This window comes from Dama dama, chromosome 23 (genome assembly GCF_033118175.1).
Source record: "Dama dama isolate Ldn47 chromosome 23, ASM3311817v1, whole genome shotgun sequence".
NCBI classification, from domain to species: Eukaryota; Metazoa; Chordata; class Mammalia; order Artiodactyla; family Cervidae; genus Dama; species Dama dama.
In genome coordinates, this window is record NC_083703.1 from 55,445,861 (window position 1) to 55,473,115 (window position 27,255).

The 27,255-nt window shown below is 51.4% G+C and overlaps 1 protein-coding gene across 2 annotated transcripts in view; it reads right to left on the reverse strand.

Annotated features, from left to right (window-relative positions):
• The window catches only part of CDH4 (cadherin 4), a 473,737-nt gene that overhangs the window by 44,517 nt on the left and 401,965 nt on the right, over window positions 1-27,255 (reverse strand). For both annotated transcript variants that reach the window (XM_061125799.1, XM_061125800.1), the window contains 2 exons: window positions 10,015-10,170; window positions 5,465-5,609 (listed from right to left, as the gene is read on the reverse strand). In XM_061125799.1, the coding sequence (XP_060981782.1) occupies window positions 5,465-5,609; window positions 10,015-10,170 (301 nt within the window). The remainder of the gene's footprint in view (window positions 1-5,464; window positions 5,610-10,014; window positions 10,171-27,255) is intronic.

The following is a 27,255-nucleotide window of genomic DNA, read 5'->3' on the forward strand; positions in this document are numbered from 1 at the left end:
TTCATCAAAATGAAAAACTCTTGCCCCTAAAAGACCCCCTGAAGAGCATGAAAACATGAGTCCCAGAGTAGGAGAAATTATCTGCAGACCACACATCTGGCAAAGGGCTTGCATCTCAAAGAATTCTCAAAACTCAGTGATTAAAAAAGCAACTAATTAGAAGATGGACACAAGACATGAAGAGACGTCTCAGCAAGGAGGAGATGCAGATGGCAAGCACAAGAAGGGATCGCCACCATAGTTAGCATCAGGGAAAGAGAAATAAAAACCACAGTGAGGTACCAATGTGCATCTGTCAGAATAGCTAACATGACATGATGACACCACCAAATGCTGGCAAGGACACAGAGAAGCCGGAACACTCAGATGGTGGGACGGGAGATTGTACGGTCACCCCAGAAAAGTGCATGGCACTTCCTGGCAGAGCTAAACCCCTGGTCCCCGTACCCCCCAGTGACTGAGTCCTCAGGCATTTGTCCCAGAGAAATGAAAATTCACATGAAAGTCTACATGCGAGTGAAAGTTCTTGGCAGCTTCATTACTGCCCCAAACTGGGACAACCAGAATGAGGGTAGGGCATCCACACTGTGTACTTCTCAGCAATGAAAAGAAATGTGCGTAGGACACACAATTTGCCTGAATATCCAAAGAATTATACTGAGTGGAAAAACCCAGTCCCTAAAGGTAACATGGGCTTCCCAGGTGGTGCTCAGTTCATTTCAGTCGCTCAGCCATGTCCGACTCTTTGCGACCCCATGAACTGCAGCATGCCAGGCCTTCCTGTCCATTACCAACTCCTAGAGTTCACCCAAACCCATGTCCATTGAGTTGGTGATGCCATCCAACCATATCATCCTCTGTAGTCCCCTTCTCCTCCTGCCCTCAATCTTTCCCAGCATCAGGGTCTTTTCAAATGAGTCAGTTCTTTGCATCAGGTGCCCAAAGTATTGGAGTTTCAGCTTCAGCATCAGTCCTACCAATGAATATTCAGGACTTATTTCCTTTAGGATGGACTGGTTGTGCTAGTGGTAAAGAATCCGCCTGCCAATGCAGGAAATGCAAGAGACATGAGTTTGATCCCCAGGGCAGGAAGATCCCTTGGAGGAGGGCATGGCAACCCACTCCAGTATTCTTGCCTGGAGAATCCCATGGACAGAGGGGCCTGGCAATCCACAGTCCATGGGGTCACAAAAGTCAGACACGACTAAGTGACCGAGAGCACACTCAAGGTAACGTACTGCTATGGTCACAATTATATGAAAGTCTTAAAATGATAAAATCACAGGTATGGAGAGCAGGTCAATGGTTTCAAGGGTAGGGATGGTGGGCAGATGGATCAGTGAGCGGGGAGATGGGTGTTAGCCTTCTTAAATGTTACTGTCTTGACCATGGAGGTCATGTGAATCTGCACACATGATAAACTGCATGGGCACACACGCACTCACATACACACACGTGCTGAAGTCTGAGTGAGGGCCAGGGCTTGCACCAGTGTCACACCCTGGTGTGACCCTGCATCTGTGAGAGGTTACCACTGGGGGAAGTCAGGGGACGGGTCTGTGGGGTGTCTCTGTGTTACTTCTTATAACTGCACGTACGTCTACAATCATGTCAAAATAAAAAGGTATCTTAAAAAGATATTTCTTCCAATGAGATCCTATCAGGAAGCACATTGAAGAGTTGCTTGGAGTGGTGCTTGCCTAGGAGGTTCAAGGTTGCCCAAAGCCCAGCCTTCCTGCTTCCTGCCCACCCAGGGCCAGAGATGCCTCTGTTACCCCAGGCCTCAGTATGCACCAGGTCACAATTCTCTTGGGTTTCTGCTTGTTGCGTCTCAGTTGAACCTTTTTTCTGGGAAACTCTAATTTTGGTTCCACTTTCTGGTGCACTTGAAATACATGAAACTCCATTTCTTTATGGAAAACATCTATATTACAGACATAATTTTTCATAATTATTATTAATCTGAACTCACGAGCACAGGGTCAATTTCAAAACTAGGGAAAGAGGATTTGATGGAAAAGACTGCTTCCTTAAGACTGGTTTTGCTGGACAGGGATGCACATCCAGCGCCCACATGTCCTGACAGCAGGAGCGCGCAGAGCCTGTGTGCACTACGCAGCCACTTCTGCAGGTGCAGCTTCTGCCTGGAGGCAAGAGATGGTCCCCTTCCGGGGGTGGGCACAGCAGTTTTGGGGGACACAGAACAGGGGGGCATCAAGGCAGAGTTTGGAAAGGCAGAGGTGGGGTGTGTGCCTGGAAGTGGCGGGGCACCCACCCAAGCAAAGCTCCAGTGGTGGGACATTCTGAGGGCGGTCAGTGGACCTGCCTCCCTTTCTCATCTTCAGCCTCGCATGCAGCCTCCCAGGTCTTGGTGGCCCATGGCCAGTTCCCTCCAGGATTTGGGACCGTGATCAGGAGGGGACTGAAGATCCCAGGCATGGGGAGGGACTGCTGCTGTGGCCCCATCTGGGTGGGGACCCAACACGGCAACCACTGCCCCCACGTGGCCATTTGTATAAATACAACGAGAAATTCAGCTTCTCAGCTAGACGTGAGTTGGACTATGAAGAAAACTGAGCGCCGAAGAATTGATGCTTTTGAACTGTGGTGTTGGAGAAGACTCTTGAGAGTCCCTTGGACTGTAAGGAGATCCAACCAGTCCATCCTAAAGGAGATCAGTCCTGGGTGTTCATTGGAAGGACTGATGCTGAAACTCCAATACTTTGGCCACCTCATGTGAAGAGTTGACTCATTGGAAAAGACCCTGTTGCTGGGAAAGATTGAAGGCAGGAGGAGAAGGGGACAACAGAGGATAAGTTGGTTGGATGGCATCACCAACTCTATGGACACGAGTTTGAGTAAGCTCCGGGAGTTGGTGATGGACAGGGAAGCCCGGCATGCTGCAGTCCATGGGGTGGCAAAGACTTGGACATGACTGAGTGACTGAACTGAACTGAACAGCTGTATGAACCAGAATTGTGTGTGAGGCCCCTGTGACTCAGCAAAACCATAGAGGGCTTCATGGCATGGAGGGGCCTGGAGGTCGGGGAGGATGTGGGGTGACCTGGGATCTGGCCCCCGGCGGCTAGCTGACGTCCCCGCCGCAACATCCCAGAACTTAGCCAACTCCTACCTAGCTGAGTCAATACTGAATACATCTTTCCACTTGTTTTCCATTAGAACATGTGTCTGAAACCCTTCATTAGCCTATCATTCCAGAGAATAATGACTAATTTCTGGCGGTAGTTTTTCCTTATCCCACAAAGGCATTGTGTAAAACCTTTTATTATTGTAATTTACTGGGGTGCGAGAAGGACTTATAGAGACTGTTTCCATATCCCGGGGAGCTTCCTGTGTTGAGGAGGTGGGCCCTGCTCTGTCTGGACATGGCCTCCTCCTCCTGGACCAGGGCGTCAAGCCAGGCCCAACAAGGCACCGTGCAGCTCTATCCTGGCTTTGCACAAAGAGGTCGCATTTCTGGTCCCCTCTGATGGTTATTCTGGGACCAGAAATGGAACTGGGGGCACCCAGGGGCTCTGAAAGTCACCCAACATTTAGTGCAAACAGCCCTGCAAAGGTGTTGAGTGCCCAGGGAATAAAGGGCCAGCCTTCAGCCTGCCCAGGCCATGTCCAGAGATCCGAGGATGCTCCAATGTTCTGGCTTAAAGGCTTATCAGGATTTTGAGGGGAAGATGAAACAGTTTGTTGTTTTTGTTATCCTAATGAGTAAAGGCAGTCATGCGTCTGGGAAAACTGTCTCATTGATTTGTTCGAAAATAAGACGTGGGAGACTTGATTTGAGGCACCTTCACAGAGTGTCTTGGGTCTTGGGGAGAGAGGACCCACGGCTTCCGTTAACAAGAACGTCCCCACCCCCCTCACACCCACCAAGCCTGACACCCACTCTCCACCCTGCTCCTTAAAGAGCTGGCTGTCAGCAGTCCTCATTCACTTTCTTTGGCTGTTTGTAGCTAATTTGGCCACCCACCTGCCCCTCAGGGGCCGGCAGGGCCCAGCTGCCCGAGGTTTCTGCAGAAATAATGTCACATTGCTTTCCCTTTGCTGACATCAGGCTGGCCCAAGCCTCCTGATTCTGAGGACAATCAGTTGTAAACACATTTCACCTTGTGGAAGCAGCAGCCCCTGGAGACGGAGCTGTGACAACTGCCTCCAGGGAGAAGAGATGATAAATGTTTGCTTTCATGCCCCTCTGCATGCTGGACGCCTGCTGACCCCTCCTCAGAGGCCCGGGAAGTCTTCCCAGGATGGGCGCCCACCGGGGGCTGGGGAGGGGCAGCCTCTGTGATGTTCAGATGGCAGGCAACACCTTTACTGTGCGTATGTTCCCAGTATTGCACGGGGCATCACTCATGAATCAAAATGACCTTTTGTTTCTCTCAAGTTCAAATGTAACCAGAGTCCGAATTTTAGTGGCAGCTTCCAGCAGCCCTTAGCAGGGACCTCAGCAGTGGTGCTTGGCTTAGCTCCACACTGCCCCCTGCCCCTGCCTGCCCCAAACTGAGTAGTTGTCCTGAGGACAACTGTCCCCACCCTCCCCCAAGTCAGGAGACAGCGTGGGGCTGGGTTTCTTAAACCTTAGCAAGTGCAGAGTTACTTGGAGCTTGGCTGCCTCCTTGGGGCCCCACCTGCAGAGTCTGAATCAGCGGGTGGCCACCAGCTATGCACTTATAACACATTCCCAGGTGATGCTGGGGGATCTCTGAGCTGTCGTGCCAGCATCCGCTGGGGATTCGCGCCCATGTCCACACTGAGGGGTTGGGACTGCTTGCTCCACCTCCTCAGGCCTTGAGTCCTGTCTGAGCTGAAGGGGGAGGGAGGCACCCACTTCTTGGTCATTATGGGATCCAGAGACCAGATACTGTAAAGTGCTCATTATCATTTATGCTGGACAGGAGTCCTTGGGAAGACGGGTCAGCTCTTGGGTTAGCTCTGAGGGGGGCCAAGGGCCTCAGCCACACAGCTCACTTCTTTAGGCCGAGGGAGTCAGCCTTCTCAGGGGCTTCCTGCTATGCCCAGAGGTGCCCAGGAGGCCTCAGATGGCCAGCCTCCTCCCTGACCGGCCGCAGGACCTTTGCACATGCTCTCCCTGCTGCCAGAGTCCTTCCCTGCACTTCTGAGTGCTGCTCCTGATCACAAGTCAGCTCCTGGCCCACAGGTCACCTCTGCAGAGGAGCCTTCCCTAATCTACAGCCATCCCCATGACTCAGCGCCCAGGGGTCTCCTGAGCCAAATCGTCACTGCAGTGGCTCTGGTCCCTTGTTTCAGCCCCTCTGTCTGTGTCTGCCCTGGACTGTGAGGTATGTGGAGCAGGGATGCCCACTCCCTAGTGGGAGCAGTGGGTGCTTAAATAAACTCATAGGCGATGAGTCCTAGGTGTCATCATGGCGGCGGGGGCTGCGTGTCCCTCCTTGGGAACGTCCCTCCCTCGGGGCTCAGGGCTCACCTGGCTTGGAGCCTTCGTCCACGGAGCCGTTATACACCTGGTTGAGGAACTCGGGGCGGTTGTCGTTCATGTCGATGACATAGATGTAGAGGTCGATGGGGTTCTCCACCTTGTTGCCGTTCATATCCACAGCATGTGCTCGGAGCTAGAAGGAAAGCAACATATGCTGTCAGGGCCGGCAGCTGCCACTGGCGGGGATGCGCCTGACCCTAAGCCTTGTGAACCACCAAGAGTAGATTTCCTGTGACCTACAGCCCTGGGGTGGGGTGACAGAGCAGGTCAGGGCCCCCCCAAGGGGCAGCCTGGGGAGTGCGGGGTGGGCTTGGGACACGTCATGAGCCTGGGTTCTCTCCTCTGTGGGAATGGGGAGGCATCCTGGGAGGGTGAAACAGAGCGACCATGGGAGCTGGAGGCTGACCCAAGGGTCCACGCCGATATCCATCCCTGCACCACTGATGCTGAGGACTCACGTCTACCTAGAGCAGCTGCAGAAAGGCTGTGTGTGCTAACGGGGCGGGGGCTTAGGCCCCTTGCTGCCAGGAGGCCAGGCCTGGGGGAGACCCAGAGAGGAGACACAGCGGGTCCTTGAACTTGGGCATCCACTTCAAGTCTTCCCTGTTGGCCTGGCTTATCTTTCTTGGGGCAGCAGAGAGGAAATGGGTCCAGGGGCCCTGGGATGGAAGGCCCTACTCCAATGGGGAAGGGGCTCCAGGGAGCTCCATCTGGGAACAACTCAAGGTACAAAGGATAGGTCCCCCAACTTGGGCTGGAGGGCCCACAGGGGCTGCTCAGACTCCCCTCTTCGATTTTGGATTTTTATCTTTTATTCATTCATTCACTCATTAATTCATTCGCTCCATCAATATCTATTGAGGGCCCACCTGTGGGCAGGCACTGGCTGTGCCCTAGTCCGTGGCCTCATGAGACCCGGGGCTGCCCTGGGGCTTCTCATGCAGGAGATGGCCCCTGAGAAGGCCTGTGACCGCAACGACCCATGGGGTGGGGAGGAGGCCAGGCAGGCCTCTCGGAGGAGGTGATGCTGGAGCTGAGCCCTGGACCAGGGGCCCAGAGGACAGCAAGCGTGGGGGCCTCCATGGGGGATGCAGAGTGGCTGAGCTCCACGGGCAGCAGAGCGTGCTGGAGTGGGGCCATGGGGGCCCTGAGACTAGACAGGAAAACCACACTTGGAGGTGGAAGGGGCTGGCCTGTCTCTCCAGACCAGCACTGTGACTGTCACACAGCCATGCCCTCATCTCTCTGTGGAAACCATGTCACCCTCGAAACCAAACACACTGGACTACAGGGTCCTTATGCCAAGACAGCGCCAAGTCAAGGGTGCCCAGAGGAGCCTCCCGCAGGAGGGGTCTCCGAGCTGGGGGCCCCGCCTAGTCATCAGGCAGTCCCCTTGATGCCCTGCGCCCCCAGCCGCTCTGCCAGCCTTGGGGGAGGGGAGGGTGCCATCCATGACTGCAGGAGGGGCCTTGAGTTATCCGCAGCCTCAGCCGACAGCCCTGTGTAGAATTTTCCCCTTGAAACCACGTGTTTGGGGGGAGCTCAAGGCAGGCTTCATGGAGGAGACGATCCATGTCATCATAAGGAGACAAATGAGCTCAGGTTCCTGGGAGCTGCAGCCTGCAGAGCCATGCAGCTGCCCCCTTCAAGACAGATCAGCTTGAAGTATCACATTTAAACATCTCAGGATGGGGATGCGGGTGCGGTTGTTTCTCCCAGCCGACTGCTCCCCAACGCCGCCCCCCGCCTGGCCATTGGGTCGCCGTTCCTGGAGCCTGGTTTGCACCTCCCTGCTGTGGAAGTCCTCCTGTAGGCGGCCAGTGTGTGCTTGCTAAGTCACTTCAGTCATGTCTGACTCTCTGTGACCCCATGGACTGTAGCCCACCAGGCTCCCCTATGTCCATGGGGATTCTCCAGGCAAGAATACTGGAGTGGGTTGCTGTACCCTCCTCCAGGGGATCCTCCTATGGGCGGCTGGGCCATCCTTCATCTTGTCAGACGTGGCCAGGCAATAAGGCGCCGAGCCAAAGGTTGAGGAGGCTTTGAAAAAAGTAATTCTGAGCTAAAATTAAAGTTATTATCTTCTAACTGAAGTGACACCCCAGTTGGGCCGCTATCTTTAGCAGCAGGAGCAGGCCGAGTGGAGCTCTCGATGGAAAGTGGCTGGCAGGGTCTCCTCATCCCCCTCCAAAAGCTTAAAACAACATTTGATAGATTCTGTTGGAAATCTCTAAGAGCCCACCCATCCCCCTCCATCTCTCAGGCTGGACACACAGCTGCAGGCTTGGGGATGGGGGTTTGTCTTGGTGTTGGAGACAAGAAATGCGTTGCGACTTGGAGATAAGAAATGCCCTGAGACTTGCAAATCTGGGTGTCTTGTGCAGAGTAAATTTCCTGCGATGCGCTGTGCATGCCTGCCATGTGTGGGGTCCTGTTGTCTTCCATCAGCCCTGTGCTGGCTCTGGCTGGGAGTGCCCCGAGACCTCCACAGACACTGCCTCACCTCATCGTTCGCAAGAACTGTGAGACAGGTCTGTCGGATCTCAATTTACAGGCAGGGAAACAGAGGCTCAGGAATATCCCGCTCAAGTTGACAGCTCGTGGCCCCAGCAGCAAGGCTTCCTAAGGAAGCCATGAAGGCACCTTCTGGGGAATCGCCTTGCAGAGCAGACAGTGATGCTCATCTGCCTTGTGATCACAGGCTTCGCACAGTCATCTCCAGGGACCTGTGTCCACGGTCTGTCAGCTCCCTCTCAGGTGGGAGATTCTGCCCCACCCTCTCGACAGCCATGATGACAGTGGGACTCAGGACAGGATTATACGGCACCCGTCGGGGGAGCAGAGAGGACTCTGGGATGTGAGACGCAGGTTCCAGGTGGGAAGGTTACAGGGGTCACCCCGTGATCGAGTCACGTCATGTAGGGGGTTGACTTTAGTGGCAAGGAGACTGTCTGGGTGGACAGAGGTAACTGAAATCAGAGCCCCACTAAAATCGTGGACTCTAAAATCAGAGTGATCCTCTGGCCCACAGCAGGTGAGGGATTGGGGAGCTGTCTCTCAGTCTACTGCCAAGTGGGTCTCCTTTTCCCAAACGTGGCTCCTGCCTTCCCAGGGTCTGGTTTGGGGGTGCAGGGAGAGGGTGTGTGGTGCTCTTGAGATCGAGCTGCTCTTGGGGTGCCCAGAGCTGGGGGTCCTCAGAGTGGACAGTGACACCCGGGTGTGGCTCTGAGCTGTTTGCACCCAGACGGCCACGAGATGAGGCCCACAGGTCCTCCAGCTTCAGCCTCCTGTCCGTCCCACTTCACAGGGGGTGAGTGTGTGACCCTCATGGTCATTCGGGTCTGTATGTGGTTTGACGCTCGGCCATCACCATCTTAAAACTCGTAGTCAGCTCAGAGGGGTCCTCATTGCATCTTTTGCTGGACTCAGAAATTCTGCAGCCATCCTGGGCTAGGAGCTGAGCAGTTGAGAGAGGAAAGCCTGTGACTGGCCCGCCCTCAGTGGTGGGTTCTGTTCTCTGCCAGGGGATGTGGTATGGACAAGCCTGCCGCGTGGAGCCTCCCTTCTCATCCAGGAGGTGGACAGTGAACCTGGAGTGTGAAGAGCAGGGTTCACATCTGGCACTGCAGGCTGAAGCCAAGTGAGGTCAGTGCCGGCCCAGAGAGGACACAGGGCGGAGGCTGTGAGTGCATCCCCTCACCTGAAGGTCTGTGAACACAACCCGGGAGCTGGGAGTTCTGGCGCCCTGGCTGTAGCCACAGAGGCAGCCTTACCGTGTGCTGGGCCCTGTCCTGAACGCCACAGGGATGGTCACCCTGAGTCCTCCGAGCACGCGCTGAGGCAGCCTGACTGTTTCCCCTTTGCAGGGGAGCATGGGGGTCGGAGGGCTTAAGGGCACATGTCTCAGCTGCTGGGTGGGGCTGCCCAATTCCGCCCCCCAGGTCCGGCTCCCGCCTCTGCCTCCCGAAGGTACAAATGCTCATCCCATGACGAGGAGGCAGAGCCCAAGGACGCCAGGGCGGGCGGTGTGAGAGCCGTATGCCCACCGAGCTCTAGGGCCAATTGTGTGCCAATAGGCCAGGAGGCCAAGTGGAAAGTGGTGGACGGTCCCTTTAACTGAGTCTCAGCCTTCACTTTCTCATGGTCTTTTCCCCTCCACTGGCAGCTCCCCATGAAAGCAGCAGTGCTCGCTCAGAGCTGCCTTTCTGCTCTCCGAGGAAGGGGCAGAGGGGCCGGGATGCGTGTCCGGAACTGGAGAGGTGGGGGTGACACAGCAGCTGCACGACCCCTCCCCCAGCAGAACTCCTGGCTGGTCACGTGGGTCCACGGCTTCTGACCAGTGGCTCCCCCAGTGTGTCCCAGACCCTCCCGGCATCACCAGGGACACGTTACTAGAGCACATTCTTGGCCCTTCTGCTCTGTGAATTGCACAGCCCGGGGAGGCGCCCTGCAGGCAGGTGGGCTTTTCTGATATGGACTTGGGTTTGCATTTCCCTCCAACCCCCTGCCCTTAGGAGCTCAAGTCCAGGGACACTCACGTGGTAGGAGGCTCGCTCCTCCCGATCCATGGGCCGTGTGACGTACATCCGGCCGGACATGGAGTCGATGCTGAAGACCTCCATGGGGGGCTGGTCGGCGCCCACGCCTGTGATGCTGTATCGGATGGGGATGTCGTTGTCCTTGTCGGACCGGATCTGGAAGGGGGAACAGATGGGGGCAGGGGAAGGTCAGGCTTCTTACCTGGACCTTCTGCTCATCCCACTGGATGGCCTTGCATGACGTCTCTCCCAGGGGCATGTGAGGCCACAGCCAGTGCTTGGTCCACTCGGGGGACCAGAAGGGCAGGTGAGGCCAGGGGTTCACTGGGAGCCTACAGTACATGTCCAGTGAGCCCCAGGTGACAGGGAGGAGGGGACACAGCATTCCAAGAGGAAAGGGTGTGCAGGGAGCTCAGCAGAGGTGAGGACGCCCACGGTAGAGCCTCAGTGATGGTCTGAGATGGCCGAGGACCCTGTTCAAATGCCCCTCACGCCAGACCTCAGGAAAGACAAGGGCAAGGACACAGCTCACTCCACGGGGTTTTTAGGGAAAAGGTCAGGGCCCAAGACACCTGTGCCCCCGAGTGATCATCTGTGCAGAAAGGCAGTGGACATGTTTGGATGCGCAGAGACACAGAAAATGTCCCCTGTTCCTGCTCTGGTCCTCTTCCCCTGCCCTGAGAGGGGGTCAGAGTGAAGACCTCGAGAACAGGGGTTGCCTGGGAAATGCACCCCCCCACCCCGCACCAGCATTTGGACACAGAAACACAGACCTGAAAGGTGTTGTCAACATGGTTACAGAGCTGCGTACAGGCACAAACAGTGTTTACAGAAATTGTATATTGTGGAAAACAACAATTTAATAATGGTGACAAGTGAAAATGATAGTTGCTCAGTCATGTCCGACTCTGTGACCACATGGACTGTAGCCTGCCAGCTTCCTCTGTCCATGGGATTCTCCAGGCAAGAATACCTGAATGGGTTGCCATTCCCTCCTCTAGGCGATCTTCTCGACCCAGAAATTGAACCCGGGTCTCCTGCATTGCAGGCGGGTTCTTTATTATCTGAGCCATCAGGGAAGCCCAAGAATACTGGAGTGTGTTGCCATTCCCTCCTCCAGGGGGTATTCTCGACCCAGGGATTGAACCTGGGTCTCCTGCGTTGCAGGCGGGTTCTTTATTATCTGAGCCATCAGGGAAGCTCAAGAATCCTGGAGTGGGTAGCCACTCCCTCCTCCAGGGGATCTTCCCGACCCAAGGATCAAATCTGGGCCTTCTGCAATGCATACAGACTCTACTGTCTGAGCTACCAGGGAAGCCCTCAATAATGGTGATCTGGGTTCCAAATCTAAAGTAAGCTAGCAAAGCCTGAGAGTTGGGTGAAGCAACGGAAAGAACAGAGAAAAAAAAAAATACGATTCTGTGCTTTGCATGGGTTGGGGGTGGACTATGCAGACAGCCCCTCACTTTTGACCAGGTCGTTAGATAAATGCACGACTATAGGAGATAGCAAGGACACCCGCAGAATTAAACATAAGGTGCATGTCATTCATTCAGATGAAGCAGAGGTCCTGGTCATGTAAGGGGCAGTTGATGGGCAGGATACCATGTAAGACAACAAGCTTCTCCGATGGTGAGAGATTGTAAATAAGCCACAGGGACGTGAAAGGAATAACTGATGGGGCCAAATTAAGATTAGCATAAACTCTGAATACACCTTTAGAAAAGACAACTTTTAAAAATCAAAGCCCAGGGGACCATGGCAACATTTTACAAAAAAATGGACCACAATAAAAACCTCAAAAAAATTCCACAAAGCAAAATTGACCAGGACTTTTTACTAGAATAATACAATTAAAATCTAAAGATGATTCTTAAAGAGATATTTTAGAAAACATTCTGAAGTAACCACAAGTTAAGAATCAAAACTGTATTTAGAGGTGATTTAAAAATAGTAATGACAATGAAACAGCGAAACCCAAGGAATTTGGCCAGAGACTGAATCAAAACAAACCCTTAACTTCAAATATTTTCATCATTAAAACAGAATTACAGTGAATGAACTGAGCATTTATATCCAGAAGGAAAGGAATGACAAAGCAGGATATGGTGAACACCCCGGTAATTAAGACGAATGCAGAAATTTCTGAATCTGAAAACAGAAAAGTTGGAAGGACTGATAAATAGATGCAAGAGCTGTACTCTGGGGAAAAAAATTCATAAGAAATAGATGTACCTTTGGCAAGCTTAAGAGGAAAAAATAAGACTTAAAAAAATCTATTTTATTCTTTATATTTTATGCGAGCCAAGTTGAAAATCCTGATGAACGGGTTATTTTTTGAGAAAATATAAAACTTCACAGTTGGCTGGAAGGAAGAACAAACGTGAAGGGACTGCTAATTCTTCAGGAAATTCCTTGGCAAAGGGCTCGAGGGTCAGGGGAGCTCACCTAGGAGGTGTTTAAAGTCTTCCATAGAACAGGACATATAGAGAAAACACCCGCCTTGGCTTTACAAATCCTCCCCGGTACCATTCTCCTAAGACCACAAAGTAAGATAACTGCAGACAACTCCCCCAGGCCAATGGAGGTGTGATGGTCAGCATGGAGACACCAGCGGGTGGGGTCAACCCACCAGAGCTGCCTTCATCAGCTGAGCAGAAGGGCCCAGGGTGACCAGAGAGAGTCCTGGCTAGGAGCTACCGCCCAGCAACCTCCCAAGAGCCACGTCAAATGAGATCAGGCTTCCTTTGCAAAATTGGTTTTACCATGATTATCTGATTATCTTAGAAATGGGGGTGATTAAAGAGAGAAAAGTTAGGTTTCGGTAGAACCCTGTGCCTTGAGATTCTAGTCCTGTTTGTAGTCTTTGAGGTTTTATTTTTTACCTGTAACTGGACTGGATTTAAGTTCTAGTTTCCTCAAATATCTGGCTACATGGTTCCAGACCAACGCTTCCAATATCCTCCCACGCTTCCGACTTAGAATCTCTAAGAATCGTGCTGCTGCGTTTAGTTGCTCTGTCGTGTCTGACTCTTTTCGACCCCATGGACTGTAGCCCACCAGGTTCCTCTGTCCGTGGGATTTCCCAGGCAAGACTGCTGGGGTGGGTTGTTATTTCCTTCTCCAGGAGATCTTCCCGACCCAAGGATCAAACCCGAGTCTCCTGAATTGGTAGGCAGATTCTTTACCTGCTGAGCCAACTGGGAAGCACTAAAAACGAAGCTGCCCTTTTCCCACAGCCCTGCAAACTAAGGCTGGATGAGTGGGTATGAAATTCAGGGAAGCACCTGAAAGATCTCACACACAGACAGCCTGCATGCCTGCTGCCGTGCCAATGACCACTCAGAAGGTTCCCCGGACAAAACACGACCCCACCAGAGGCATCCAGACCACAAAGATGCTGTGAGCTCGCCATCCAGAAATCTCGCTTGGCTGCCTCCCACCCCAGGGCTCGGAAACAGGTCTGCTCTAACCAGTAACTTAGATTCTCTTTGGCTTTCATAGAGATGCCTCCTATCATAACCTGACTGTATGCCTGCTCTGGAGCCTGCCCACAACCCGTCCCCCGAAATGAGACAACTGTTTACTGAACTGACCTCCTCTCAGGACTGAGAGATGGGTTCAGGGAGATGGAGCAGCCTGCCAGCCCGGCTTCCAAGCCTAGAAACTGCTGGGGGGAGTGTCAAGGCAGGGAGGAAGGTAGCCCCTGCCATGTGCTGCTGGGTGCAGTGACGCTTCTGCTGCGGGCACTTGAGAGCCATCAGCTGTAGGAGGGGCTTTCTCTCTGAGTTCCCTCATCTACCTGGAGAAGAGCCTCAGAGGGGCTCAGGTGTCACAGCCCCGCCCCCTCCCCCCCCACCGGAGGAGGGATTATCCACGGAGGAACATCATTGCCACCAGTCCTGGAAGGGGGCCTGGAGGAGGGCAGACCTGTCACATGACCGCACCTCCCACCTCTCCTCCGAGGGCCATCATCTTTCCTACAAATCACTTCCTCTCCCCCTTTCTCTGGGTTGGGAAGATCCCCTGGAGAAGGGAATGGCTACCCACTCCAGTATTCTTGCCTGGAGAATTCCAAGGACAGAGGACCCTGGCGGGCTATAGTCTATGGGCTCACAAAGAGTTGGACACAACTGAGTGACTAACACTTTCACTTTCACTTCCTCTTAATCCTGAATTCTAAGGCATCCTGGAGAGCTGCTCATTTTCCCCTGGGTCTCCCCCAAGAGTACACGAGGCACACATGTTAATAAACTTCTGTTTTTTCCTTCTCTTGTTTATCTGTCTTCTATTACAGGGGTCTCAGCCAGGACCTCAGAAAGAGAAGGGAAGTTGACTTTTTCTCCCCTACACGCCTAGCAGGATTTACCTCAGACGCTAAAGACAGCTTTCCCTTGGGCAGCTGATCTCTGTAGCAGGACAATTACCACAGGATGGTCTCCATGGAGGTGCCTCAGAGATTTGATAATGAACATCCTTTCCAACTGAATTTGGACCTTTAGCACAAACTACCCCCCGGAAAACTCCGCTTCTGAGAAAATTCGGCTTAATGGAGAACCCTTTTCCTAAACCAGCTGTGACTATTTACATATCGGAGGCGACCCCACCAGGGCAAGAGCGTGGGGGTAGGGTCACTGACCACCCTGACCATGATGGTGGCTTCCTACCTGATACATTAGAGGATGGGGAACAGAAAATGTCAGGAACAATCGGCAAGAAGGAGGCAATGCCTCATCACTCAGGTGTCAGTGACCTGGGCTGCTTGGGTGCTGATCAGGGCCTCTGGGAGAGGAACGGGCACGTGCACACATGGGCATGTGTATACTCAGGCATGCACATATGGGCCGTGCACACATGGGCCCGCACATATATACAGGTATGCATACACATGGGCATGCACACACATACAGGCTTGTGCACACTTGGGCCTGCACACACAGGTCCTTGAAGTCTGTGAGGGATGTCTTCGCTCTGGCTTTCTGGGCTCCTCCTCCCTCTCATCAGGTTGGGCTCTCCTGTCCCTTGTCTGCCCTAAGCAGGAGCACTGACCATGGTCTAACTGGATGCCTGTCTGCACCCCCAGGCTCCAAGGGGCTCCCCTCACTCAATCAGCGCTGCCCCACGTCCTGCTGGAGAGAGATGCGGGGTCCCGGCTGCCCGCCTTCTGCCGGCTCCTTGGCTCCGAGTACTATGCGTCCTGGACGCAAGGCTCTGGCCCGTCGGCATCACACATCCCCTCTCTGTCCACCAGGGATGGTCCTTCAGGCCAAACCACGTCTGACCAGCCCTGTCCGAGGCGCTGAGCGGGGAGGAGTTTCGACCCGGCTCCATTCCTTGGAGTCAGTTTGTAGAAAGAGGGTCCTCCCTGGCCGAACTCCCTTATCACCAGATCTGGGGGGCAGGGAGGTGCCTGTGCCAGATCGATTGAGGGGAGAAGGGAACTGAGTAACTGGTGCAGAAACTCAAACCAATTCTTCCTCCCAGGAGTCTGGAAGATTCTAGAAAGGCTGGTGAATTCAGAGGCTTGCTTTGAGTTTAGGTTAAGAGAAGAGGACTTGGGATACACAGGAGGGCCCCCGAGGATAGCAGTTGAGCTGAACTGGATGAAGAGGGGGCGTGTGAGCCCCTACGGTCCTGCAGAGACACAGCCGGCCTGCACCCTCCCGGCCAGACTGCCCATCCTTCACAGGGAAATTTAATTATGAAACTGCTGAAAAGAACCTGCCACACATTTAAAGCTTTTGATTTCTTGCAAAGGAATCTCATTACATCCTGACCATCAGGCTACATTCCCTTAATTCTCCAGGTGCCGTTCAGTGACGCCTCCTGAAATACATGCTGAGTGCGTCCGGGGCTCTCAGGACGCCCTCAATTCTCCCATAGTTTACCGTGTTAAGAAGAAATACTGTGTGAATGAATTCACCAGATCAGGCGAGAGCAGTTTCTCCTTGATTTGTGTCTGGAAAATGAGAAAAACATCCCAGCGGCGTCCGGCAGGGCCGTGAATAAAGAGTGGAGACGGCTTTTCCATCACCCGTCCCAGTTTTATGACGCCACCGAGAATCATGCTGTTTTGCATTTGTTATTAAAGGACAGAACAGATGGTAAAAGGTTAGTTTAAAGTGATGTCTACATTAAAATAACGTATGGTGCCTGGCCATTGTGCTCACCCAGGGACCTCCTTCTAGGGCTGGCTCCATCCTCCAGAAAGGCTGCCTGGATGGCAGGATTCTGGCAGAATCTCCCCCAAGGAGGAGGTATTTTCCTAATTTCAAATGAACTTGAAACTGGAGAAAAAGTCACCCTGTGTGGTCTTGTGACTTGCAAAGGCCTTGGAGGTTTATCCCAAGAACTGAAGGAGCGGAGAGTCCTATGGATGCAGAGAAAACCTCGCCCCAGGAGGGGAAGGGACCTGTCATCCCTGGGACCCTCATTGTTGGCTGGGTACTTCCCACCCTAGTTGTTTCAACGTCTTCACTCAGCCCACACGGCCTGTGCTGTGTGCCAGGCCCCCCTGCACTGGATGGACATGGTCCTGCCCTCACGTGGTTCATGCACCAGACTGCATGTGAGCTCAGTCGCTCGGTCGTGTCCTACTCTTTGTGGCCCCTTGGACTGAAGCACGCCAGGCTCTTCTGTCCATGGAGTTTCCCAGGCAAGAATACTGGAGTGGGTTGCCATTTCCTCCTCCAAGGGATCTTCCCAACCCAGGGATTGAACCCACATCTCCTGAGGCTCCTGCATTGGCAGGCAGATTCTTTACCACTAGCACCACCTGGGAAGCCTCATGGACCAGAAGGATTAGATTTACAAAGTGACAGCCAGTCAGTGCAGAATTATAAGGTGACAATTATGAAATGGGGAAAGAACAGGGTCTGTGAGAGACTCTGGAAGGACTTGAGGGCAGAGGGGATCTTTGAGAAAGGCCAGTTAGAATTCCGTGGTTTTGTCTACTGTGGTATGCAATTCCTGGACAGGCACACACAGATAGAGTAACACACCCAAACATATGTACAAACAACACATGCATAAGTACACACACACACACACAGACACACAGACACACAGACACACACACGTGTATACATGCATGCACATGACTGGATGTGCCCGCCTTTCTGCTCTAAACCTCTTGGAAGGCGATGTTATTCTGCAGCTTAATGGCTTTGCCACTAATAAGGCCTCCCTGACCCCGTCTCTGTGTTTTAAAAGATGCTCTCAAAACCCTTAGGATCAGGATCTTTCAAGAGGATGTAATTCTTCGGTGAAGTGTTTTAGCTCTTTCTCTTCGTGTGATATTAAACCCAGGGATCTTCCTAGGAAAGCAGATTGCAAGCTCTCATTTTCTTTACCTGGTGGGAGTTTTGAGTTGCCGGCAGCAGAGTGAAAAGCCCTGAATCGTGACCGCAGATGCTTCGTTCCCCGCCTACCTTGGATTTCAGGCAGGCCAATCTGAACTTGGCCGTGACTGCAGTCAGCCAGGAGAGGCAATTTCTTTTAAAATCTGACTCTCATGAGAGTCCAGAGGTAAGAACATGATTATACCTAAATGCATTTCAGCTTCCTTGGCCTCACTGGTCCTCACGCCAGCTCTCGACGCCGGGACTCCTGAATTCTCATGCTGACAGAGAATCTGGATTTTCTCAGGTTCTGTGTCTGTCCTCTTGTCTGCTTTGCAGGGATGGCTCCCTGTCTCCCACCTCCTCCCTCCCTGTTCCCTACTGCCCAGCACTAAGGCTGCCCCACACCCTCCTGGGCCATGGGAACACAGACACCCTGCCTGACCCCAAGGATGGCAGGTGCAGGCCTAGCACCACACACACAGTAGGTGCTCAATAATCACCAATCGAACAAATGAAAAGAAGGACATGCTCCCCGGTGGGGGGAGGGCAGACATGCAAACCGACAGCCAGGGTCACAGCCAGGCGCTTTGGGAAACCAAAGTGGGTGGGAGGCCCTCTTCCTGGAGGAGAAACGTCTTTTCTGAGCCTGGAGGGAGGAGGCAGTGAGCGCAGAGGGTAAGGTGGAGAGGGGAGCCTGAGGGGGTGTCAGGTGTGGCAGGGTTCTAAGATCCTAGGTGGGAGGGAGAAGTTCCAGCCAGTCCTGTGCCTACTGTCTGACGGTGAAGAAACAGCAGGGACACGTGGAGTGGGATAAAAGCAGGAGGAAGAGTCAGGAGGGAAGTGATCACCCCTCCCCAGGCGACAAGCAGGAGAGGAGGACCACCCCAACTCTGTCTCCCTCCCCTCGTCCTGGCAGAGATTTCTGGGGGCCCTGTGGGGTTGGAGGAGGGGTCAGAATGGTTTTGCTCTAGAGACACCAGGGGGATGAGGGGCGTGGTACCACCTGGTCCCCGCCTCTGGCAGAAGAGGAAGGGGTGTGTGTGTGAGGGGAGGTGGGGAGGTGAGGGGTGAGGAGGTGGTAGTGATGGGGCGAGTGGTGGGGGGGTGGGGTGGGGTGGGGTAGGCGGATGGGGTGGCAGCCTGCCCTCCACAGTGTTTATCTCGGATCCTCACTGTGTCTCGAACGCCTGCAGCTGGGATGAGCTCCCCTGTGAAGAGCAGGGCCCAGGAATCTCCCCTCCTCACCCCCATAGTTCCTTAAGGACCAGTAAAGGGAAGTCCCAGGATGTTGGCCCCTGACTGCCGGGTCCAATCCCTTCTGCAGATAGGGAGACCAAAGCCTGAGAGGCCGAGGACTGGACGAAGGTTTCACAAGCCATCGTGTTTCGAGGGCAGAGTTTCAGGTCTAGTCTTGGTCACGTTGCCTTCCTGGGAAGCTTCATGGAGCAGAAAGTGAGGCTGAGGAAGTTGTGCCCACTTGTGCAGACGGGATGGGGGCCCAGGAGGTCTCTGTGTCTCCCTAGGGTCACTTGACTCCCAATGCAGACTCAAACCCTGGGTGTTGTGCTCACTCTGGTAAGTTCTGCAAATCTGCTGGGATTGCTGAAATGCTGTGTGTTTTCAAAAGACACCACCTCACACCAGTCAGGATGGCCGTCATTAAAAAGTCTACAATTAGTAAATGCTGGAGAGGGTGTGGAGAAAAGGGAGCCCTCTTGCATTGCTGGTGGGATGTAAACTGATATAGTTACTATGGAAGATGGTGGAGATTCCTTAAAAACCTAGGAATAAAACCTAGGATTAAAACCACCATATGACCCAGCAATCCCACTCCTAGACATATACCCTGAGGAAACCAAAACTGAAAAAGACACACGTACCCCGATGTTCATCACAGCACTGTTTACAATAGCTAGAACATGGAAGAAACCTAGATGTCCATTGACGGATGACTGGATAAAGAAGCTGTGGTACATATATACTATGGAATATTACTCAGCCATAAAAAGGAACATATTTGAATCTGTTCTAATGAGGTGGATGAACCTAGAGCCTATTATACAGAGTGAAATAAGTCAGAAAGAGGAATATAAATATCACATACTAACACCTATGTATGGAATCTAGAAAGATGGTACTGATGAGCTTATTTTCAGGGTAGCAAAGGAGAAACAGACATATAGAACAGACCTATGGACATGGCGGGAGGGGAGGAGGGAGAGGGTAAGAGAGTAACATGGAAACTTACGATTCCATTGGTAAAATAGATAGCCAATGGGAATTTGCTGTATGACTCAGGGAACTCAAACAGGGGCTCTGTGATAGGCTGAAGGGTGGGATGGGGAGGGAGATGGAAGGGAGGTTTGGGAGGGAGGCGACATGGGTGTGCCTGTGGCTGATTCTTGTTGATGTATGACAGAAAACCACAAAATTCTATTAAGCAATTATCCTTCAATTAAAAAAAATAGTCACCGTGGCTCAAAGGCCCAGGACTGGAACCTGACTTCAGTTGCTGTTGAAAGCAATCATGAAGCTGTAACTGAGTTCTGCATGAGGCACTGTTAGCTTGCAGCAAAGTTTAATTGAAAAGCCCTCTGCCCTGGGGCTGGGCGAACAGTGAGATCTGGCTAGGATAAAACCGTTCTTAGTACGTGATGGGACAGACCTGGGGCTGGGGGTGAGTGAAAGTCCGGATTCCTCCCACTCTCCACTCCTCCCTGATACATGAACATGGCTTTAAGAGGCTTGACAATGTTTGCGTTTCTTGCATTTTACAAAATACTTTCCATGCACAGTGAAATTCAGCTTTCAATTACTTTCAATTAGGTTCTTATAATGAGCAGAAAAACCCAGAATGTGATGGGGAAAGGCATTTGTTGTGTAACATTGACACTGTTATACATTTCCATTCACAATTACTTGGAATTTTACAAATCATGAAAAAAATCCTCAAAGTCATATGAATATTAATAACAGCCATGAATATGTTCTTACAAAATTTGCCTGGTGGGGAAGCGTGAATTAGATGCTTCTCAAAAGTGTTCTTCAGGTTGTACCAAATTAACAAAGACAGGTAGCTTCTTAATTCTGAGTATGGGACAACTAAGACATTATTGCTGAAGATGGGAGTGGGGCAGGGTCCATTCCTGGCTCTTCTGGCAACAGAGGCCTGATATTCTTTGGGGAGCATCATTCCCCATTGTCTCGGTCAAGTCAAGGTGTCAGTCAAGTCAGGCGGTTGGTCAAGACTCCCTGCCCTCCCCTGGGCAACAGGCAGGCCCATGAGCTGACCTGGCTGGTCAGCTTGTCTCTCAAGCGTGGATGCCGAGTTGAGAAAGTGTTGGGGCTGGGAAATGTGGCTGGAGCCCCCCACTGCAGGGCCATCTCCCTATCAAGACCAGAGCACTGGACCACCTGCTGTCCATCCTTCCCTTCCGGGGGGACCCTGCAGTGTGGAGAGGTAAGCCTTGGAGCAAAGAGATGGCCTCCGGGGGCCGCCCAGGTGAGGAGGGGTCTGTCTTCTCCTGAGGTATCCAGCTAGTCATCAGGGAGGTTTAGTGCGCCTCTTACACCTGCCTACTCATCTTCCCAGCCCCTACATGGCCAGTGTTTTCTTGTCTATGTTTTTGATGACTGCCCTCTTTCTGTCTCCCTCACTGGTCTGTCCAGGAGATGCTCAGGAGAGAGGGTCATGTGGCTTTCAGCAAACTGTAATTTAACTCACATAGCACCCAGCCTCTAGTGGTGTTCAGTGGACATAGAGTACCTGGACCACCTCCCGGAAGACCAAAGGCTCTGAACACAGTCTGGGGTTCCCTGCAGATTCTTGAACTTAACCACTATCAAGGGCTGTCATTACACAGAAGCCAGGGCGGATGCAGGTTTCCCTCTAAGACCCCTGGCTGGACCCCTGTGTGTCAGGGAACAGAGCCCATGGATGGGACCCTCTGCCTGAGCTGGAGAGACGGGGTGCCCAGGGCGGATGACACCGGTGGTTGGAGTATATTCTCAGACCTGTCACCCACATCCTGCCTGGTGTCATTTCTGGTCCCCAGATGAAGAATCAAGTGTCTCGGGACTTCCCTGGTGTCCAGTGGCTAAGACTGTGTGCTCCCAATGCAGGTTCAATCCCGGGTTTGATCCCTGGTCAGGAAATGAGATCCGACATACTGCCACTTAGAGCTTGCATGCTGCAACTAAGACCTGGAGCAGCCTAATCAATCAATAAATGTTAAAAAAAGAGAGTCAAGCATCTTGCCAGGAACGCTTCTTCACTAATTTAACATAATGTGTGTCCTTGCCCACTTCTGGAAGGCCATGCACACACAGTCTTTGACAAGATGACCCCAGAAGAGATCCAGTCTCTGGGATGGAGGCTATGGCAGCCAGACCATGGATGAGGCTGGAGAGAGGCCCAGGTGGGAGCCCAAGGGTGAATTTTGAATGAGATCTTATATGTGAAGCATGTGGACAGGGTTTTGTCCATAGTAAACACTCAGAATTCTTATGAGCGAGCCTTGTGGTGAGGCAAGAGCCAAAGGCTGGATTTATAAAAATTTTTACTTTGGTATCATCACATAGGTAATTTCTCAAGTCAGGAGACAAAGGTATGAAGGAGAGAAGAAAGAAAAAAATAGCCTCCAACTCTGGACTCCACAAGTCAAGTGAGAAAAATCTACTCTTATGCTGCAAATGCAAACATTTTAAATGTGACTCTGAGATGAAAGAAATGGCCATTGGGTACCAGGAGAAGCGTGGGGTTTGGAGAGACCCGATGCTTAAACATCCTTCTTGAGGAGCCTTGTCTTTGTGCTGCCGACACTCAGAAAATGTAGCTTCATCTTGTAATCTTACGAGGGTTAAGCCTGTTCTTACAATGCACATGGCCCCAATGTTATTGCACAATTTAATGGTTCTTTTATAGAATAAGAGAGAAGAGGCTCTAGATGAAGAAGGCCTTCATCTAGAATTAAAGGATTCTTTTTCTCCTTCTAAATATCCCTACAATTGGATTAAACTTGACCTGGATCTCTTGTTTGGCACTGGCTTACTATTTCTTATCAAGACCTCTTTTCTTGGAAGTTTTCATGCTGGTTAATTCCAAATAAATTAATGAGATCAGTATTAGAAATATGAACACGTGCACACACAGACTCTCAACACAGAAGCAGACAGCTCGGCACGGGAAAGAATATGAGGGGAGTTTCACCTCCTTAGATGAGACCCAGGACCCTGTAATGTTACTCCCCAGGAGTCTCTGTTTTAATTCCTTCCTCCTCTTTACATCATCAATTCACTTAATTCACATCACAGAGGCAGGAGAGCATCCTTTGTGTATCCTTATCCGCCTCTATGAGATTCCGGAGCCACCTTTCACTCTGAGTTACACCAGTTACCTGGGGATACAGCTACCCAACAGCAACCCACACTTGCCAAGACAGCAGTCAGTGGAGATGCCTTTGGACACATGATGAGACCACCCTGAGGAGCCCAGATCTGAAAGCTGAAGAGGATCACGGGAGTTTTCCCCAGGGGACCTGTGACTCCCAGACATCTGCTGGAAGATTATAATGAAAAGGAAAACAAGCTGATGTGTTCAACTGTGGCAAACAGAGTAATGGTCCTTAGAGACTTGCTTTCCCTGAGCAACTGCTTCCCCACCCTAAAGACACTGTCTCTTCCAATCTTTCCAATAAAACACACCATTTCCACCTAAGAAAGCTGCCCCATGATGTGGCTCCACTGCAGAGTATTACTGACTGAGCCTTACTTTGATGTAAATTTACTTCACGCAGAACAGCATCCTTTGTTTTCTTAAGACTTTGCATGAACTGGCAACATAAATGTGCTACATGTATTTATTCCCATGGTGCCAAGTAAATAATTTAGGTGGACATTAAGGGATCTAGCAATTCAGCTGTGTACAAAACACACAAATTCATGGTGAAGGTATTATATTGACAATGACAATCATGGGTTTCGTGTGAAATAGTTCTGGGTTCAAATCCTCATTCCATTTATTAGTATCCACATGGGTAGATTTGATCTCCTTTTGGGTGTTTCTGTGAGGGCATTTTTGATGGAGATGATCATTAAATCAGTGAACTTTGAGGAAAGCAGATTGCCCTCTTTAACATGGGTGGGCCTCCTACAAACAGGTGAAGGTCTGAACAGAACAGAGACTGACCAACCCCAAGCAGGTGGGAATTCTCCAGCAGATGGCTTCAGACTTTTCTAGATGGGCAGCTCTCCTGAGTCCCCAGGCTACCAACCTACACTGCTGATTTTGGCATGAGCCACCTCCTTATATCATAAGTCTCTTTCTTTACATCCATCCATCTATCCATCCAAAAGGAAGTCAACCCTGAATATTCACTGGAGTGACTGATGCTGAAGCTCCAATACTTCGGCCACCTGATTCGAGCAGCCAACCCATTGGAAAAGACCCTGATGCTGGGAAAGACTGAGGGCAGGAGAGAAGGGGATGACAGAAGATGAGGTGGTTGGATGACATCACTGACTCAATGGACATGAGTTTGAGTAAACTCCAGAAGATAGTAAAGGACAGGGAATCCTGCTGAGCTGTGGTTCATGGGGTTGCAAAGAGTTGTACAAAGACTGAACAATTTGCTAAATGAAGTCCCAGCTCCTGGAATAGCTGAGACACTTTTAGGGTCCTGGCCAGGATATTGGGGGCCCTGGGGCGGGCTCTGTGCCGAACTGTGTCGCCTTGGCTGGGTCATACTCCTAATGTGCGCAAGCTCCGGGAGATGGTGAAGAACAGGGAAGCCTGGCGTGCTGCAGTCCTTGGGGTTGCAGAGAGTCGAACTCAGCTGAGCAATAACAGCAACAACAATCCATCCTACTGGCCTTGTTTCTCTGAATAAGCCTGGTAATTACACCCCCTCCTCTCCCACGGTGGGTGCTCAGGTTGCACAGTGGGGCCAGCTGCCGGCTGGGAGCATGCTGATCTTCAACCTGCTGCTCTGGCACTTCTATGTCCAGAGATCACAGGCGGGACTTCTCTGGTGGATAAGAATCCACCTGCCAATGAGGGGACACCGGTTTGATCCCAGGTCCAGGAAGATGCTGCAGTGCAACTAAGTCTGTGAGCCACAACTAACAAGCCCATGTGCTGCAACTACTGAAGCCTGTGCGCCTAGAGCCTGCGCTCTGGCAACAAGAGAAGCCACCGCAGTGAGAAGTCGGGGCAATAAATTAGCCCCTACTCTCTGCAGTCAGAGACAGCCCATTCGCAGCAATGAAGATCCGGTGCAGCCAAAATAAATAAATAAATTTTAAAAAGTTAAAACAAACTCACTAAAATTACAGGTGGATTGCAGCCTCCTGTTATGTCCAGGGTCCAACTGGGGGTAGCCAGCCCTCGTCATCAGGGAGAAGAAAAACTGGGCAGCTAGCTGATTTGACAAGTCCAGTGACCTTCGGTCAGCCATGCTTGAGACCCCCTGAAGCCCAGTGACATCCTCTGTGGGGAAGGTGGGGGCTTGGGGGGGACACACCCTCTAGTGCTTCCTGAGAGAGCCTTCTACCCCCCAGCCCTGCCCCCCCGGGCCGTGCACAGGGTGTCACCACTGCCCAACATGGTGAGTGACGGCTGAGGTGCACCTCCGGGGTAGCCCTTTGCCTCCCAGGCCCTGGGAACTACAGGTATGTCAGCCCACCTTTTTCCTTTATCAGTTTTCATTTTAGCACCATAATAAAAATTCTGATAATCTAAACATGGCAATAACTCTGCTCCATAAAACGACTGTCTCTTCATGTTACTGCTGTCATCAGAGGTGCCGTAATAACACTCACAACACGAGGGAAGATGGTTATTGTATTAAAATGAATAAATGACAAAGGTTTTTATTACATGAGTGATTCTTCTAGGCATCGAGACGCTCTTTCTGCTTTGCTCGTGTAATGAACACATAATTCACCAGCACATTAGAGCACTGGCCTTGGAGTCTGAAGGCACAGTCACGGCAAATAAGTAAATTATTAATGAGATGAAATCTAAAAATAAAATCGCAAAGCCCCACCTTCCTCCATAAAGAAGGAACAAAAATTTCTAGTAAGTCTTCAAGCTGGAGGAGCTGGTAAGGGACCTGCTGGCTGTGCCTCCTTGCTCTAGAACATGCGTGGGAGGGCAGCTGATCCCAGTCAGGAAGCTCCCTCCTCCCTCCCTGCCTCCTACTGCAGAGGCTGGGGTTTGCCACCATTTGCTGTCACAGCAGCCCTTTGCAGTTCAGAGGGTCTTTGACAGTATCTGAAGGGTGAGATATGAGGAAAAGTCTGGAGGGGAAATCCTGGGCTTTTTAATTTTTTTGCTTTCCTTTCCTGACAATAAGCTTGAAAAGATAGTTACTACTGTCATTTCTTGAAGTGGAGAACATTGCAGGAGCACTGGCAGCCCTTTTGCAACCATGAGGACACAAAACCAATAGCTAAGGGTGGTGGAGTAAGGAAATAGCAGGTTTGATTCCTTGAAGACATTGATGAGCCCATGAACTGGCACCAACTCACTTTTGCTTGTCATAACATGAAATAAAGACTGTGTCCAGGCCATTGTAGATTGGGCACTGTTTCTTGCATGGAAAACTAGATCCTGCATACTGCAACTAAGAGTTCAAATACCTCAACTAGAAGATCTCACATGCCACAACCAAGACCCAGCACAGCCAAAGAAATAAATAAGTTAAAAATAAATATTCAAAAAATTGAGAAAAAAATTCTCAAAGGGGAAAAAAAAAAGGGAATTCTGACCTGTACTACAGCACAGGCAAACCTTGAAGAGATTATGCTAAGTGAAATAAACCAGTCACAAAATGAAACTCTATATGATTCCACTTCTGTGAGGTCCCTAGACTAGGAGTCAAGTTCATAGAGACAGAAAGCAGAACTGAGGGGATTCCAGGGGCTGGAGGTTAGTGTTCCAGGGGGACCGAGTTTCAGGTTTGCCAGATGAGAAGAGTTCTTGAGAAGAAAGAAGGTGATGGCTGCATAGCATTATAAATGCATTTTCAAGCCACTGAAACATGCACTTAAAAATGGCTATGACTGATAATTTTATGTCATGTGTCTTTGACAACAATAAAAAATCAGTTTCACATCTTCTTCTTTTACTCTTCTAAATGTGGCTGGTAGAAAATGTGAACTTCACGTGAAGTTTGCGTGTTATCTCTGGAGAGTGACGCTCTGAGCTGGGGTTGTGGCCCCACAGCATCCTGCCTCTCTCCTCTGGCCCTGAGCTGCTGGGGCTGCTGGATTCGTGCTTGTTTCCTCGGGTTCAGGTGTGTTTACTTCTCTGGGTCTCTCTTCAGGTACACTGTGCCCTGGTCACAGAGGGCCTGCTAAATGTTGGCAAAATTGAACCAAATTACAATGATCAGATCCTTTCCTTTGCTGTTTCAAATTTCAGACCCATCCTAAAGATCACAGGGAGCACAGAGTGGGGCTGAATCACAGAGGAGGAGAAGGTAGAACTTGATGGGGGCGGGGGTTGAGGTTTCTGGTTCTTTCACAACAGCTACTGCCTTATAAGGACAGCAAGGAGGTCAAACCAGTCAATTCTGAAGGAAATCGATCCTGAATACTCACTGGAAGGACTGACACTGAACCTGAAGCTCTGATACTTTGGCCGCGTGATGTGAAGAGCCGACTCATTGAAAAAGACCCTGATGCTGGGAAAGATTGAGGCAGGAGGAGAAGGGGGCAACAGAGGCTGAGATGGTCAGATGGCATCATCAACTCAATGGACATGAGTTTGCGCAAATTCCAGGTAACAGTGGAGGACAGAGGAGCCTGACATGCTGCAATCCATGGGGTTGCAGAGAATCAGACATGACTTAGTGATGACACAACAATAACAACTGCCCCACAAATCCTAGAATTT